Raw genomic sequence first — 14,914 nt, 5'->3', positions numbered from 1 at the left:
GAAAACATGTTTTACAGAAGCCAGTGAAACTGCACTCCAGAGTGCTTTTAGCTTTTCAGAGTGTAATTTTGATACTTCAGAAGGGTATTGCAAAGTTCAATCTTCCAAGGCTCCATGGACACATACCTCTCAAAATGGTTGGTGGGAATTGTGGCTGCTCAGTACCTGCAAATTGCTCTCTGTCATTACAATATTGGGAAATACTTCGTGATTAAAGAGAGACCGACCTACATGATTCAGTTTTGAATGTGTGAATTTCAGCCAGATGGATAATATCAGCCACTGCAACACCAAGATAAGGTCTTTCTGTTCCACGGTCAAATATGAACATATGACTTCACCTCACGTGGGTGCAATTCTGTTTGAAGAGTTGACATGACTGAATTTACTTGATATAAATGACACCGTAAAGAAAAGCAGTAACTTTTCCTCCACGGTTTTGTTCTTTCAGAGAACTGGTTTTAGCTGGTTTAAAGAAAAAAAGCTTTGTCATTGGATGGAAGTGTCTTCACCAAAAGGAACAGTTGCTGATTAATTTTCAGGTCCCATAAGTCAGTGAGAAGCAGCACCCTTGACTGCAGTCACTATTGTAAACTCCTGGTACAACAGACAAGAAGGTTGTTCCTTCTCAGGCTGGTTAACAAGCAATATTGCAAAAACAAAGACACACACAAACATGTACAAGTGTTCAATACATTGTCCATGTTGTTTTAAGGAAAAAAAAAAAGTTGCACTTACAGCTCAAAATACATTTATGTAGACTCATATGTAGACTCACTGGTTTCTCTGCCAAAATGACTCCTGCTCTCCTAAAGCCAATGCTGACCATAACCCCCAGGTCCTAAATTTAGTCGGGGATATAAATATGAAGCTGCACATCTGTAGCTATTAAAAATGAATACGAGCAGAGTTATTTATTTATGCTTAAACAGAAGCCCCCCTTTTCTCCCCTCTCTTATATTAGAAGAACATGGAAATTGAAACTGCAAATTGCTCTGAGTAATTTTATACTTGGTACCAAAGCAGAGAAGAATCAAGACCTTCTGAAAATATTTGGGTGTTGCCTTTTTATTTAATAATGCATTCACCTTGATTGGGGGAAATTTTCTTTGTTGAATTAAAAATAAAAAACCTTGCCAAGCAAATGTTTTTCATAGGTCAGCAACAGTTCACAGCAAGACACTTTCTGGGAAAATAAAGTCACAGCAACGTGTCTAGGTATTAGGAGCCCCAACAAACACTGAAGTCCTGTAATGTTTTTCCCCAGTAGGTTTAAGGTTACAGATATAATTAGGTTAGAGTGGCTTATACAGTATGTCTGATTTCAAAGTAAAATCAGAGTATTATGCATAATATTATGCAAAGCACCATAGCAACAGTAAGGCAGACTTCTAAGAAATGCTAATGAGATAAGCTGTTCTGCAAAAACCCTAACCTGTCCAAGCAAACCCCAAACACATTACTTAAAATTCATACAAGAAACTCACACATTCCTCCTATAAAAAACCCTCACAGCATAAAATGTCTTATCAAACCATCACAGCAGGAAGGACACAAGCAGGAAGGGGGCACAAGTTCTGTACAGCAGATACCTTTCGTAACTGGCTCACTGCTCCCCGAAAACCCAATCCTGCACGACTGTTACTGCTCCGACTGAAAACCAGGGGCAAAACTTGGATGCTGGAGGGCAGGCAGCAGCCCAGGGTCCCTCTGCTCTGGACTTGAACAGGACCACCGCAACCCAGGTGATGCAGTGCCTGCTCTAAGCACTCACCTGCAGTCCAGAGTCAGAGAAAAACTTAATGGAGTGGGGAGGGAAACAGACCCAAACTAAAAAAACCCAAACCAGCTTTGATGATTTACTCAAGAACATGAAACACATGCATAAAAAGGAAAGGGCAAAGGAGGCAGAATCATTCCAAATGCAGAATATGACCAATTCAATTACTATAATTAATTGTTCTATATTTCAGGTTGAGTCAGGGAAAGAATAATGCAACAAGTACTTGAATAAACCAAACTGATACAAACCCAGTTGGCCTAATAAACTTCAAAAATATATTTAAGAGCTGGATGAAGCAAATGCAGGGCTACGATATTATTTCTGAGGTGCCTAAAGCAGCCTCCCTGAACCCTTTTCAGAAAAGGAAAGAATAACAGGAACCAGGGAATTACAAGCCAGTCCATTTATGTCCAATCCCCATAAAAATGTTGAGGAGGTGAGACAGCCATCTTGCAGAGAGCATCCAGGGCTGCTGGGGGTGAAACGCCCCTAAAGTGTCCTGCTATCATAAGGAAGGCAAGTGTCCTAGCCAGATACACACACAGAGGCATCAAAAATAATCCTTCCACACCCCTGGCAATCCAGCACCTCACCTGGCATGCTAGCTCAAGTTTTGAATACCTTATTAAAGAAAACCCTTTCCTAGAACCAACTTATCTACAGAAAAGAAACATTTAGTCAATCCCTTAGAAAACAGGACCCGAGAATAAAGATGAGATGAATCAGGGCTGGTGAACATAAGGAGGTAAACATGAAGAGCACAAGTCTACTACCTTCAAACAGATTGAAAGGTAAGACTGATCTGTTCTCCGTTCCTCAGAGGACAGGTGAGGAATGGGGTTGTAATTCTGCAAGGAAGGTTCACATTAGACACTGTGAAAAATACTCAGTTAAGGGCTGTGATTGAGTAGAGTATGTTGCCCATGGAGCTGCCATCACAGGAGATGCCTTATGGAGGGACTGGGCAAACATCTATTGGCAACACCGATTCAGGGGCATGACTTACTAGGTTAATACAGTCTTTACAGGTTGTCATATAGTCTATTTACTTCCATTTTCCTTTTTCAATATTTTCAAGATCTAATGGAAAACATCTGTATGAAGAGGTGCTGTTGCAAGCAGACATGGCTCAATATCTGAATATTTTGAGTTATCTTTATATTGTTTGTATTTACTGTCTACAAAATTTGGCAGATGAGCTTTCTCTTCCGTAGCCTGTGGGACATCAGAGGCAGGAGAACTGCTGCAGGTTGAGCTCTGGCTGCACTATGCATCATTTCCTTTGAAGCAACTTGTGACAGAAAAAATGCTTGGGAGTCCTGGCTCAGAAATGAAGACCTGTCCTCCCTCCTGTGCTGTCAGGAAGACCCCAAGACAGCCAAACCAACAGATCTGACAGCACCAGACCACACCAGTGCTTCCTGATGCCAGCTGGGCTTCCTAAGCACAGGAACTGTAATTTTCACCTCCCCAGTAAGCACCGATGAATCTGGCCTTCAATTTGCAGCATGATGGGGTTCATAAAGGCTGAAATTAAATTATTATCTTTTAGTTTCAACTGAATGGCTTTTTTCTTCTCCAAAGTCACTGGATCTTAATTCAGCAAAGTCTGCAAGATCCAGCTTTAACAGAGCTGTTCAACATACAATTACAGAAAACCAGACTCTTAGTGTATATTTTCTGAAAAAAGAAATACAGCTCCACTTTAAAAAGTCCACACTTGCTATTAATTTAGGTAGCTGACACTTTTACATAAATTAAAATAAATGCCAGTTTTGTGATGCACACATCTCACTCTTCATCATCTCAGCATGGCCTCAACACTTCTGGAGACTCTTGCATTTAGCCACTGCCTTTAATATTTTTAAGTATGGACTAATAAACCGGAAGAGAGTCAGTGAAGCTACAGTACCATATGTACAGTTTCAGACCAGCTTTCAGATGGCATATTAAAGTCTTGCTAATGCAGACACCAGTTCGTTCAATGTGGGGTTCAATATAATAATCTATAAATCAGTATTTGCTTTATAAAATGTAATGGAAAATGCTAATAAGCTTTACTTTTGAAATGAAATTGGATTATATCTTATCTATTTTAACCATATGGAAATTATGGGGGACAGACATAAATTAAGTAGAAAATGTAGATTATGCAATATGAAGCAGTATAAAGAAAAAACCCCTGTAAAGTCATTAGAGTTATAATTTATGTGCTGTAAGGCAGATAGCAAGCTGGTTGTTTATGTATGGTTGGAAGTTGCCCAGCCAAGAAACTTGAAATTCACAAAGTAATTTAAACCTGGTAATTTTCTTGTACATGCTTGGATGACTGAACAACCACTATATGCAATGAATATCCATATTCAAAATTATGCTTATATCTACCGTAACCGCTCAAGGCTCATTGATACATTCTATTAACTGGGCACAATAAAAACTTGATTTATTCTACAGTTATCAGGTCTGCAGTAAAGAACGTTCCTTTTAATAACAGGGAAACAGTATTAAAAATTGTCAGAAGCAGTGGTTAAGCGATCATATTCATGCAAATGTAGTGCTGTACCTTCATCATTGTGTGTGCTGGAGATTGTACATCAAGATATTGCTGATGGAGGGACACAGAAATGAAACAGGGATTGCTCAGACTCTGCAGCACACGACTGTCCATACCCCATCAGATCATAAGGGTGCAAGAGCAGCAGGTGAAGCATAAACCACACACGTTACTTCCAAGAATATTTTCTATTGTAAGCGCTACAGGTGGGAAAGGCAATAGACATTTTGTGAAGCTACAGGATCCCTGTAAGACTAAAGGAGGGGAGTTTGGTGTGCTGGTCACGGCTTCACTGATGCTCACTAAGGAACTGAGTCACAAGTAAGTGGAATTAAACACACAGTGGAGGTACCTAGCAGATGGGCACAACATTGCTGCACCAGAAGTACAATCACAGAGTAACACCAGAGGAGGCTGCAGAGCTGGTGCTGAGCCCAAATGGCAGGGTGTTAGCAGGAGAATTAAATAAGTTTGCAAAACCAAAGAAGATAAAGGAATACAATTTTTTTTTTTTTTTTTTTTTGGTGGGAGTAGAGGGAGAAAGCCTTGCTCTTTATTAGTTGTTAGACAAATGAACAGATGTCTTAAAAGAAGAAACAGGACTGAAGAACATTCAACTAAGGAAACTCTGCCCAACCCAGGGTAACAAAAGGAGCTGAAGGCTTCCTCTCTTCTTTTGTATTTCTTTCATTAAGATCTTTCCAGATTTGAACTTGAAAATAAATTTGATACAAACTTCTTGTAAACAGTGACTAGTAGACAAACCACAGCTCTCCTGAATGAACTATTTAGCTTTTACTGACAGAAAGCTGCCCTGGCAGGCCAGCTCAACAGACAGCAGACAGGCATCATTCTGTTGGTTTGATCGCGTGCACAACATCCCTGTTTGAATGGTGCTGCCCACGCTGAGGTGCTGGGAAGTGAAGCTCACCCCAGCAGCACTGGCCACCCCAGTGCCAAGCACATCCCACCTGCTGCAAACAACACGCCCACGGGGCTGATGACAGCAGGGTGAGCTCTCCCAGCATTGGCCACCTCTGGCGTGACCCTCTCCTGAACGCCATGAGCCATTTTTCTGCCTGGTCAGAATGGATGAGCATCGTCAGCAGGGAGCAGATGTTCAGAGTGCTTTTGCATTGCGCTTAACTGGCTAGAGGACAACGTACAAATCCAAACAGAAGTGCATTAGCAATTAGCCGACTATGGCAAATCATTCACATATACAAACTGTTTCGTGCTGTAGCCAGATCTGAGTTTTACATTGCTCCAGTTTTATCCCCTCCCCCTCCATTTTCTTTAGCTGTAAGAAATATTAAGAAAAATACTTTGCATGTCCCCAGTGCAGACTTAAAAGTTTGCCTGAATCTGGCATAATGCCACATGCACTCACACTATGGCCAAGGACACTTCCAGCTTAGACCAGGTAGCTGAATCATCGGGACAAAGATCAAGTTGGACACTTTATTCAAGTATTCACCCAGCTTGTTGGTTGATTTAGCAGTCTAAAACATGTTTTCCACTGCAGATCGAGGTACCCTTACACTGTGTGCTGCAGTCAAACCTGAGCACCTCTTGCTTGTGGTATGCACCAATGAGTAATATGACCTCCTGAGCCTGCACATCCTTTGACATGGACCCACTGTTTCTCCCATTACCCACTTGGCTCAGTGTTCAGGGAGAGCAAATCCCATCCCACCAGCAACCCAGCCTCTGCTGCTGGCCACATGGGAGTCATTGGTCGTGCTGCCAGCTGCCGCAGCGAGACCCTTGCTCGCCATGCAGACCCGCAGCAGTGGCTGGTGAAAGGGCCAAGGACTGGTGCAGAAACAAACCACCACTGCTCAGCTTTACCTTCCCAACGCTGTCATAGCTGATCTTTCCCACCCACAAAGACAATCCGACAGACTCAAAACTCATGTTAAGAAAAATGGCAAATTGATGTCAGAAATAGTTCCAGTTTTGACACGAACTGGGGTGCAGCACATGTGTCAACTAGTACATCAGCTGCACATTGCATTTAAGCTTGAGTTTTGGGTTTGGCCAGCTAAGTTGATGCTTTTCTCTCAACTAGGACTCATGCAAGTCTAGATCCTGGCTCAGAAAGCAAGATATACATATATATTTTTTTTTTTTTTTAATAAAAAACCCAAACACCAAAACAACCACTAAACAGGCTTACCACCAACTTTTCCTTTTCTGCAAACACTTACAAAGCTCCTGAGACAGTTTCACCCTTATTAAAATCCCCATGATATGAAGTAACACAGATGCAATATTTGTTTTGCTAAAACTAGACTGAGCTCACCATTCCTTCTGGTCGCTATTGCAAGTTATTTATTTAAAAACACAAAACATTTGAGTACAGCTTGTGTGAAAGGTGTTACCCCAAAACACCCAGAGCACACCTATACAAGTATCTGCACATCTTCTCTTATTGACAATCTTCCAGTAACAACATACTGCACAAAAAAACCAATGGTCACTTTTTCCATAGGACACCATCCGTTGTGTTTTTTCCTCCCCCATAGCCCCTAGTTTTTAGGGCACTGCCTGCTTTCAGGAATTCAGCAAAGCTGGTGTAGGTGGAAACACATCAGTGAGGGCAAAACAGTGGTGGGAATGGCGATGGCCTCTGCATGAGCTTCCTCGAGCTGTTCTGCAGCTGAAGTCTGTCCTTGTGACTTGTAAAGCAAGGACTGATGGTCACAGCACATTATACCTGAGCCTCAGTGCAGAAGCCTCAGCAGCAGAGGGAAAGTGGGATCTGCATCCAGCACCCCCAGCCTAGATGGCCAAATAGTACAGAAAGCTGTCTGTGAGACCCAGCGTATGATTGAGCTATTCTATAAGTATTAGTGCATTGATCCACCATGTTCCAGGACATCGTGAACTACAAGTACCCCGATGTCATGTAAATGAGGACAGTCCAGTCAGCTCTTGAATGTGGGAACACCCTATAAACACCCAGGTAGCACGGTTAGCCCCATCAGCTACCCACGTGCAACAACCCACCTCCTCTGCTCCCACCTCCAGCTCTGCAGCAACTGGGGAATGAGGAGCTTTGCTACCTACAGCATATCAATAGGGGCAAGATCTGTGGAGGGATACACAAAGCTGAGATCTCAAACTGTGGTCAATAAAGATGCCACAGCAATTTTCAAACCAGAAACTGTTACAAATTACAAGCTGGGTAATTGCACTTAACCTAATTATTCCTGTTTCCTTTCCGTTTTGGGGTGGTGTTTGGCTTTTTTTTTTTTTTTTTTTTTAACATGTTGGCAGGAAAAAGAACACTGTTTTGAATGTTTCATGTCATACCAAGGGCTAAACCAAATTCAGTCCCAAGTCAGAAACACCTGTTCAGTGTGAAAATCCCAAAAGATCAGACCTAACAGGCTATAGGGACAGGTAACAGGCTACCTTGGCGGTTCCTGGTGTTACCCATCATCCACCAAGACCACTACGGCAGAACTATGCGGCAGCAAAGTCCTCATGAAACAACTTGCTGCCTCTACTGGGAGTACTTCAAATTTCCATGGAGATCGATTGCCATCTAGTCACCCAAACAGAATTTCAAAGAGTTATTCATCTCGTTATATTATTGCACAACTGTGGCAAATTAAATCAGAAACGCTTCAGCCCAACATCCACAGCAGTCCTCAGAAGTTACTCAGATAATTACTCAAAAAATTACTCCAAAAACTTAGTCTCAGCACCACAACCCAGCAAAAGCACCTGCTACAAAGCCTGTGACAGCACGACAGCACTACTGTCCCCTGGCAGACAAAAGGAGGATTTGAACCTTAATCTCATTTTCCCTTCCGTTGGTGAGATTAACTCGTACATCAAATAGCGCAGGTCATTTTGCTACTGTAATACAAAACCCAAACAGACTACAATTTCACCACAAGCAGCAGTTCTCTGCATTAGACTTTTCTTCTCAGCCGCATCCCTCTTCTCCATTGGATTTAGTGATTAAAAAACAACATGACTTACAGTTTACTGTGACTTTTACTTTTTTCACATCTGGGACTGAGACATCATTTTCTGCACTGCATTCATATTCCCCAGCCTGGTCTCTTGTAATTCCATAGATGTCCAGGTACTGTCCGCTCTCAAATGGTTTTGCTGAAATGAAATAATCAGAGAAAGAAATTATTGGAAGCTGAGTACAAACCACCTGAAGCTTCACCAACATCTGAACAGCAGCTGGAGGGTTTTGCTGAGTGCTGCAGATAACACATGTCCAAAGGGAGCTGGGCAGCTGCTGCATTTTTCACTTGGAAACCCCAGCTCCAAACCAGGCTGCAACACCCCCCTAAGCTCCTTGGGGTTGGCCAAGGGTCCTCTCCTGACCATAACCCACAGTCAAGCTCAGCAGCCTCCATATCCGTGACAACAATTTGCTAATGCAGCTCTGTACCTGATGGGCTTCACAGAATATAAGGCAGAGTCCTCAGTCAAAACCTTGCCTTAAGAGTTTCAGCATCCATTAAGGCTTATGGTTTGTACCTGGCTGAACATCTGCCCCCCTACAGCAATCAGAAGCAAAGCCAGCAATTAGGGCAAGCTAAAGGGACAAACAGCCCAGCCCTGGAGCAGCTGATCCACCTCTACTGCTGGTGGCTCCAGCATCAGCTTCCCATCACAGGTGCCCTCACTTTTTAACAACCATTTGATCTTGCGGCTATACATCAACCAGCTGGATATATATATATAAGGATGATAAACCTTATCAGCTGGAGTGTTCAGGCCCCCTGCACCCTGAGGGTTCCCATGTGTCCTGGAGGGAACCAGTGGCTGATCACCTCTAATGGGTGCCTATGGGTACAAAATGGGTGGGTCATCCTACATCCTACCTCCAGAGAAAAAGCCCTTTCAGGCTTGCTCACCACACCAAGTGCTTACATCTTGTGCTGTAATAAACATTTCATCATATTAATTAAAAATTAAATAATAGCTCTCCTCTCCCATAGGACCCAAGCCCAATAAATAAGATCCCCAGTGTTTGCCTTGTTACACAGAAATAAGGACAATCCGTGTGAGCACTACTGAAAGTAGGTACAGGTCTATCTGATGTAAAACAGTATGAAGACCAAAGTGAAATATGTAACTCCTTGGTATATTATATCTGAAACCATTAATTATTTTAGAAAGCAAGAACAGTTATATGATTTAAAAGCTACTTTATGTCCACTGTACATAGAGTCATAGCATACACAGACATTTTTGTAGTTTTCTAAATCCCAGCATCTCCCAGTTTTTCCCTATTGTGATTCCTGCCATGCAGTGAGCACTTTGATATCCTTCAGATCAAAATGGCTACCTGGTTCAAAGTGCATCTTTCTATGTCTTTTGAGCAGTGCGCTGTAGGTGGGGAGCGAATGAATTGTTTTATATACATCACAAGGCATTCACCACAAAATAAACCAAAAAACTGTTAAATATAATTTTTATCTTAAAACAATATCTTATAGCAGTAATGACCACAGATGCTGGAAATTATAGGCCTAAAGGTCAGAAAGACTTGCTGAAAGTGTTTTCCCAGACAGACAAGCTTTTAGTTGACTGTTAATATCTTTGCAACTTATAGAGCAATGACAAAAATCTGAACTGTGTAGTGAGAACTATGTAGAAGTATTATGTTCATGTCCATCACAGCAGTGAATTTCATTTGCTTATCTGTTCACGGATTAATGTTTTAAAGTGTGCAAAGTTCAAAACATCAATTATAACAGTGCATCGCTTAGCAAGATGGCACTCATTAATAAGCACAATATACCATGCCTGTCACAGGAAAGAGCCCAAGTAAGCCCTGGTTATGTAAAGTAGAAAGATAAGACTGAAATTGGAAAGTTATTGTGAATTGAACTGAACATTCATAAAATGCAACAAAATAATTTATGGGATATGAGAAATTGCATGAGAATTAATTTTTTCTCTTCCATGTTGTTTGTAGGAATAAATTACAAAAAAAACCCCTTCCACAAACAAACCAGCGGTTAGTGTTCACATTGTGGCTATCATCCTGTTCCACTTTGGCCAGGTTGAATCAATTTCTAGGAAAATTTTGTTTGCATTTGCTTTGAACAGCAGTGAAGGATGCAAAGCCCCTGCCTGCATGGGAGTATCTGCCCAGACAGAGGAGAGACCTTCCAACAAGACTTCTGCTTTGATTCTAACACCAAGAAAATTATATAAAATGCAAAATTCTTTTGTGTGTCAGGTTAAAAATTACTGTTAAGTTATGAGATTGTAATGTTCTCCGATGTGAGTACTTCCCTGGATATATGGTATGCACCAAATGTTGTACACAGAATCTTGGGAATAATTTTTGATGTATCCTATCCCAGTTCCCAACAGCAATTTGGAAAAAAAAAGAAAAAAACATATCTCCAAGTACCTGGAATTTCACAAAAATAGTTATTTGTGTTTTGGAGTTAAGCTAGAAACCAAACATTCCCTGCTTTAAACTTTTGTTTTAATGTAAACACAACATACCAGACGATAACCTAGTTTCTTGCCTCCCAGCTTTTGCTTTCTTAACAATTCCTGGATTGTAGCTGTGCTTTTGGCACTCGCTTTGCCACCTGAATGGGATAATGTTGAGCCTCAGCCAGGGTCAATACAGCTGCCACTCTGCACTGACAGAAGTGACAGGTTTATGTATTTGGCACAATTCTGCTACGGTGTAAGCAACATCAGTTCTCAGGTCTGGCAAGCAGTCATCCATCCGGCTGAAAAATATCAACAGGAACAATATCTGCAGGGAAAGCAAATGCGTATTCAGGTGCTGACACCAGCCAGCTTTGGGGTGCTGCTGTGGACTGAGAGGGCAGCACAACAAATTACTACAGCTCAAATGCATCAGTGCTGCTGGGTGGAAACTTAGTGGGAGTTCCCACAATAATTCCTGTTGGAATGATTTGCAAAAATGCCCATCGGCACTTTTCATAACCGTTGTATTTATAGGGATCTTATGCTGAGCTATTAACCTAATTTATGCTGCAAACTATGCATGCATTTTTTATAGTGCTGTAAACCCCATGTATTTTATTCAACTCACATACACATTTGAAGATATTAAAATTAAGTCATTTTTAAACCCCCACGTCCCCAGAAATTTTGCATCCAGATGACATAAGAAAGCTTTTAGTAAATATTAGAGATAAATATTTTTCTTAGGGAATACATAGATACTGCATGTCATCTTTCCTATTCGTCTGCACAGTATTTCATCTTCTTCAGCTTGCTTTTAGTTCTAGAGATTTCCCATGGCTGTGTGGGAGAACTTAAATCGTGTTATGTGAAAGATATATGCATAAGTATATGTAAGCGTATTTATGTTACATTGCATGCACATCCAGCTCATAAAAGAATATTCATAAGCAGTAGGGAGAAAAAATTGTGTATAAAGACATTGGTGAATGAAAATGAGTTTCAGCAGGCAACTCAGTTTTCTCACTGTTTTTTTTCTGTGATGTCTTACAGCCTGGGGTAACCACACCTTGCTCTGTCCTTCTGCAGACCGTGTGCATTTTATGGACCCTATCAATATGTCAGAAACATGTCTGGCTAACTTCCCTGGCCGTAGAGCCAAAAGATTTATCAGATTTGGTATCTGAGAGAAAGAAATCTGGAAGGTTCATTAGCACCAGTCCATCAGCCTGAGGTTATGTCAGCCAAGATCTTTGATCAAAGATGGGAAAAACCTGTTGAGTAAAAGAAACATAAATATGAGAGTGCCTCATGTCCAAGGCAATTCCTGATGGGTTTTCAGAAGATCTCTTAATGAGACTTACTGATACACATAATGATATGTTGGTAATCTGCTCTGGATATCCTAGCTTACAAGATCAGGTTCTCCAGCCAGGAAAGGAAATGCCTGTGAAACTAAGCTTGAGTGCCTATTTTCTGCTACTGTCACGTGTTATGATGCCTGATAAATCACCACACTTATTATTCCTCAGGAGAGTACACAATTAAAACTGTGCTTTCTTACCATGCATATGGTACCTGGCATCAGGTGTAGCACATGCACACATTGCCATATGGACCAATTCTCAAAGGCTTGGACAGACGAGTTTTGCAAGGGTAGCATTTTCCTCCCGTGGTGTTAAACAAGTCAGTAAGAGCAAAAATCTGATGCAAGTCCATGGTAGCTCTGAAAAACTCTGAGGACTTCATCTGAGCCAAGGGGGGGGTTTATTTTTTCCTTATTCACTAGGATATTAAATAACTACAATGCAGCCCCAGTTTATGAACTGCAAAACCTGTTCAATGCTCAGGACTTGCTTTTATGACCCAATCTTTGAGACACCTCATGCTCCAGCGGAGAGTGAAGACCCTCATAGGACTGGGAAAGTGGGGAGCACAAGGCTGAGCTGATGTCAGTCTTGATTTATCACGGACTCAGGACACTTCAGAGGTGCACATGAGAGACTGCTCAGAGCCTAGTGAACTGTCTCCAAAAGAGAGGGGGTGCAAACATCCCAGCATGGGCCCACTCTCATGTATACTGCCTCAGTGATGAGGACTGGGCTCAGTGTGAGGGAACAGAAGGTGGTCTCCAGTGACGATGCCATCATGATGCTATCTGATTACCATCAGATGCTTTAAGTAGCCCATAATCTGTAAGGTCCTTCTTGATCTCAGAGGCTGGGGGGAGATACAGGATCAAGGGTGCGAGGAGTCACCTGGACATAAGTTGCTGTGGGATGCTGAGAACCATATAAAGGCTAGAGAATTGGATTCACCCAGAAAAATGGTCTGAAGCTATTTCTACTACTCCTTATGGATTCTGGGTTTAAAGTTACACCAAATTCTGTAACTGGATAGTGTATAGTCCTCTCCAAGGAACTGCAGGTAATCTGAACAGCTCACTGTCTATTAGGAGAATGGCTGTATCATATTAGGGACCATTTAAACATTGGTCAATTAAGACCATTTAGCTTTAGAGAAGCCATACTCTGTGTTTGAAAAGAAAAATCAGATAAAATGTAAAGAAAAAAATATCCCAAACTGACAGTTGAGGGCTGGAGGAGATCTCCCAGCCGATGACATGAAACAAGAAAAGCCAGTAGAGCAATTTTGTAAGAAAGGCATGCTGATAAAAGAAAAGAGATGTGAACATAGATTGACAAAGTTAAAAATTTCAGAGGTGGAGACAAACAAGGTTACATCTGTATGTGAATTATATATAAGTATGGAGAGAAGCATTTGGAGAGATCATAGTATGGGCAACGTAAATCTCAGCAAGTTATCAAGTGATGTTGTGTGTAGAGCGTAGAGGTTGGTCCTACAAGTTGTCACAGTTAGTTTTCCTCATTCTCTAAAGTTACATCAGTTTCTGTCCCTGTGCAGAACAGCTGCCATGCTGCACTCTGTGTCTGAGATTCATAGAAGTTTTGGAGCAAGTTCGAATTTTCTCTTTGCAGACTTCATACTAGGGAACACAGGATCAGCTCATACTCCAGAATATGGACTGACTTTTCTGCCTTAGCAGCCAAGTATTAATATAAAGGAGAGGCAGCTCCATTTTAGTAGTTGAGGAGAAGATACGGTCAACCAGATGTTACTCTGGAGGAGAAAAAAAAGACTTGAGATAGTAGGTTTGTTGCATGTTATGTCTTCCGTATATTTAGTTTCATATATCAGACTGCACTCTGATTTTTGCAGATCTGTTCAAAACTCTGTGCTGCCTGCAGAAGGCAAAGTATAAATGCAGTCTGCTGCAAATGCCAGTTTTTTTCACTGGAAGACCACAACCCATAGCAGGCAGCTCATCTGTCTGTATCACGACATGCAAAGCACCCTTTGGCAGGAGAGAGGTTTGCAAGAGATCCTCTTACACAGAGGCTGCTGGGTCTTCTGCAGCAAATAGCTGAACATGAACATCTTCAGTCTGAAAACAGCCTAAAAAACCTTTCTCTGCACAACAAAAAATTAAACCATGTAGGGAAGAACAGGACAATGATCTTGTTAATAAGCAAGCTACATGATGAAATTTCACTTGAGCTTATTTATAATTCATAACATTTATTGTGAGGATTTGGCTCTTGGGAAGGGGATAATTATTCCTAATAAAGCCGCATGTCTGCAGTGGCTTTCAGAAGAGACTTGGTCCATCCGTCGGTCAGTTGGGGGGTGCAGGAGCCCTAGGGCTGGGGAGCAGGAGGGATGGGGGCCAGGAGGAGTCCAGACGGTGCCCCCCAGGCATTCACCCTGGGGTAAAGGACTGCAGTCACAGCTTTTCTCATGTCTGATGACTTTATAACATTCCTTCCTCCTGTTGCTATACCAAAATGATCCACTGCAAATGATAGCCTATTATTTATCTACTGATTATCTATGTGGCTCAAATACATTTGTTGATCCCTTCCTTTTTATATGACTTTTTTGTCTGCAGTTTGTTGAAGCTGGAGGCATTACTAGAGTTAAATGAATGATTAATGACTATTTTTTCCATATTTCTTCATACCCCTCAAAAGCTATACCATTTTTTGTAAGATGTGCATTTTAAAAAGAATTCTTAATATGTTTAAAATATGATTTATTTATTTAGAAAAATGCCCAGA

General features: G+C 41.4%; 1 protein-coding gene across 1 annotated transcript in view; it reads right to left on the bottom strand.

The window, feature by feature from the left end:
* Positions 1 to 14,914, bottom strand: part of NEGR1 (neuronal growth regulator 1) — a 301,725-nt gene that overhangs the window by 81,321 nt on the left and 205,490 nt on the right. The window contains exon 4 of the mRNA XM_075710468.1: positions 8,334 to 8,465. Coding sequence (XP_075566583.1) covers positions 8,334 to 8,465 — 132 coding nt within the window. The remainder of the gene's footprint in view (positions 1 to 8,333; positions 8,466 to 14,914) is intronic.

This window comes from Pelecanus crispus, chromosome 5, assembly GCF_030463565.1.
Source record: "Pelecanus crispus isolate bPelCri1 chromosome 5, bPelCri1.pri, whole genome shotgun sequence".
NCBI classification, from domain to species: Eukaryota; Metazoa; Chordata; class Aves; order Pelecaniformes; family Pelecanidae; genus Pelecanus; species Pelecanus crispus.
The sequence above is the reverse complement of the archived record's forward strand: the minus strand, read 5'-3'. Positions and strand labels throughout refer to the sequence as shown.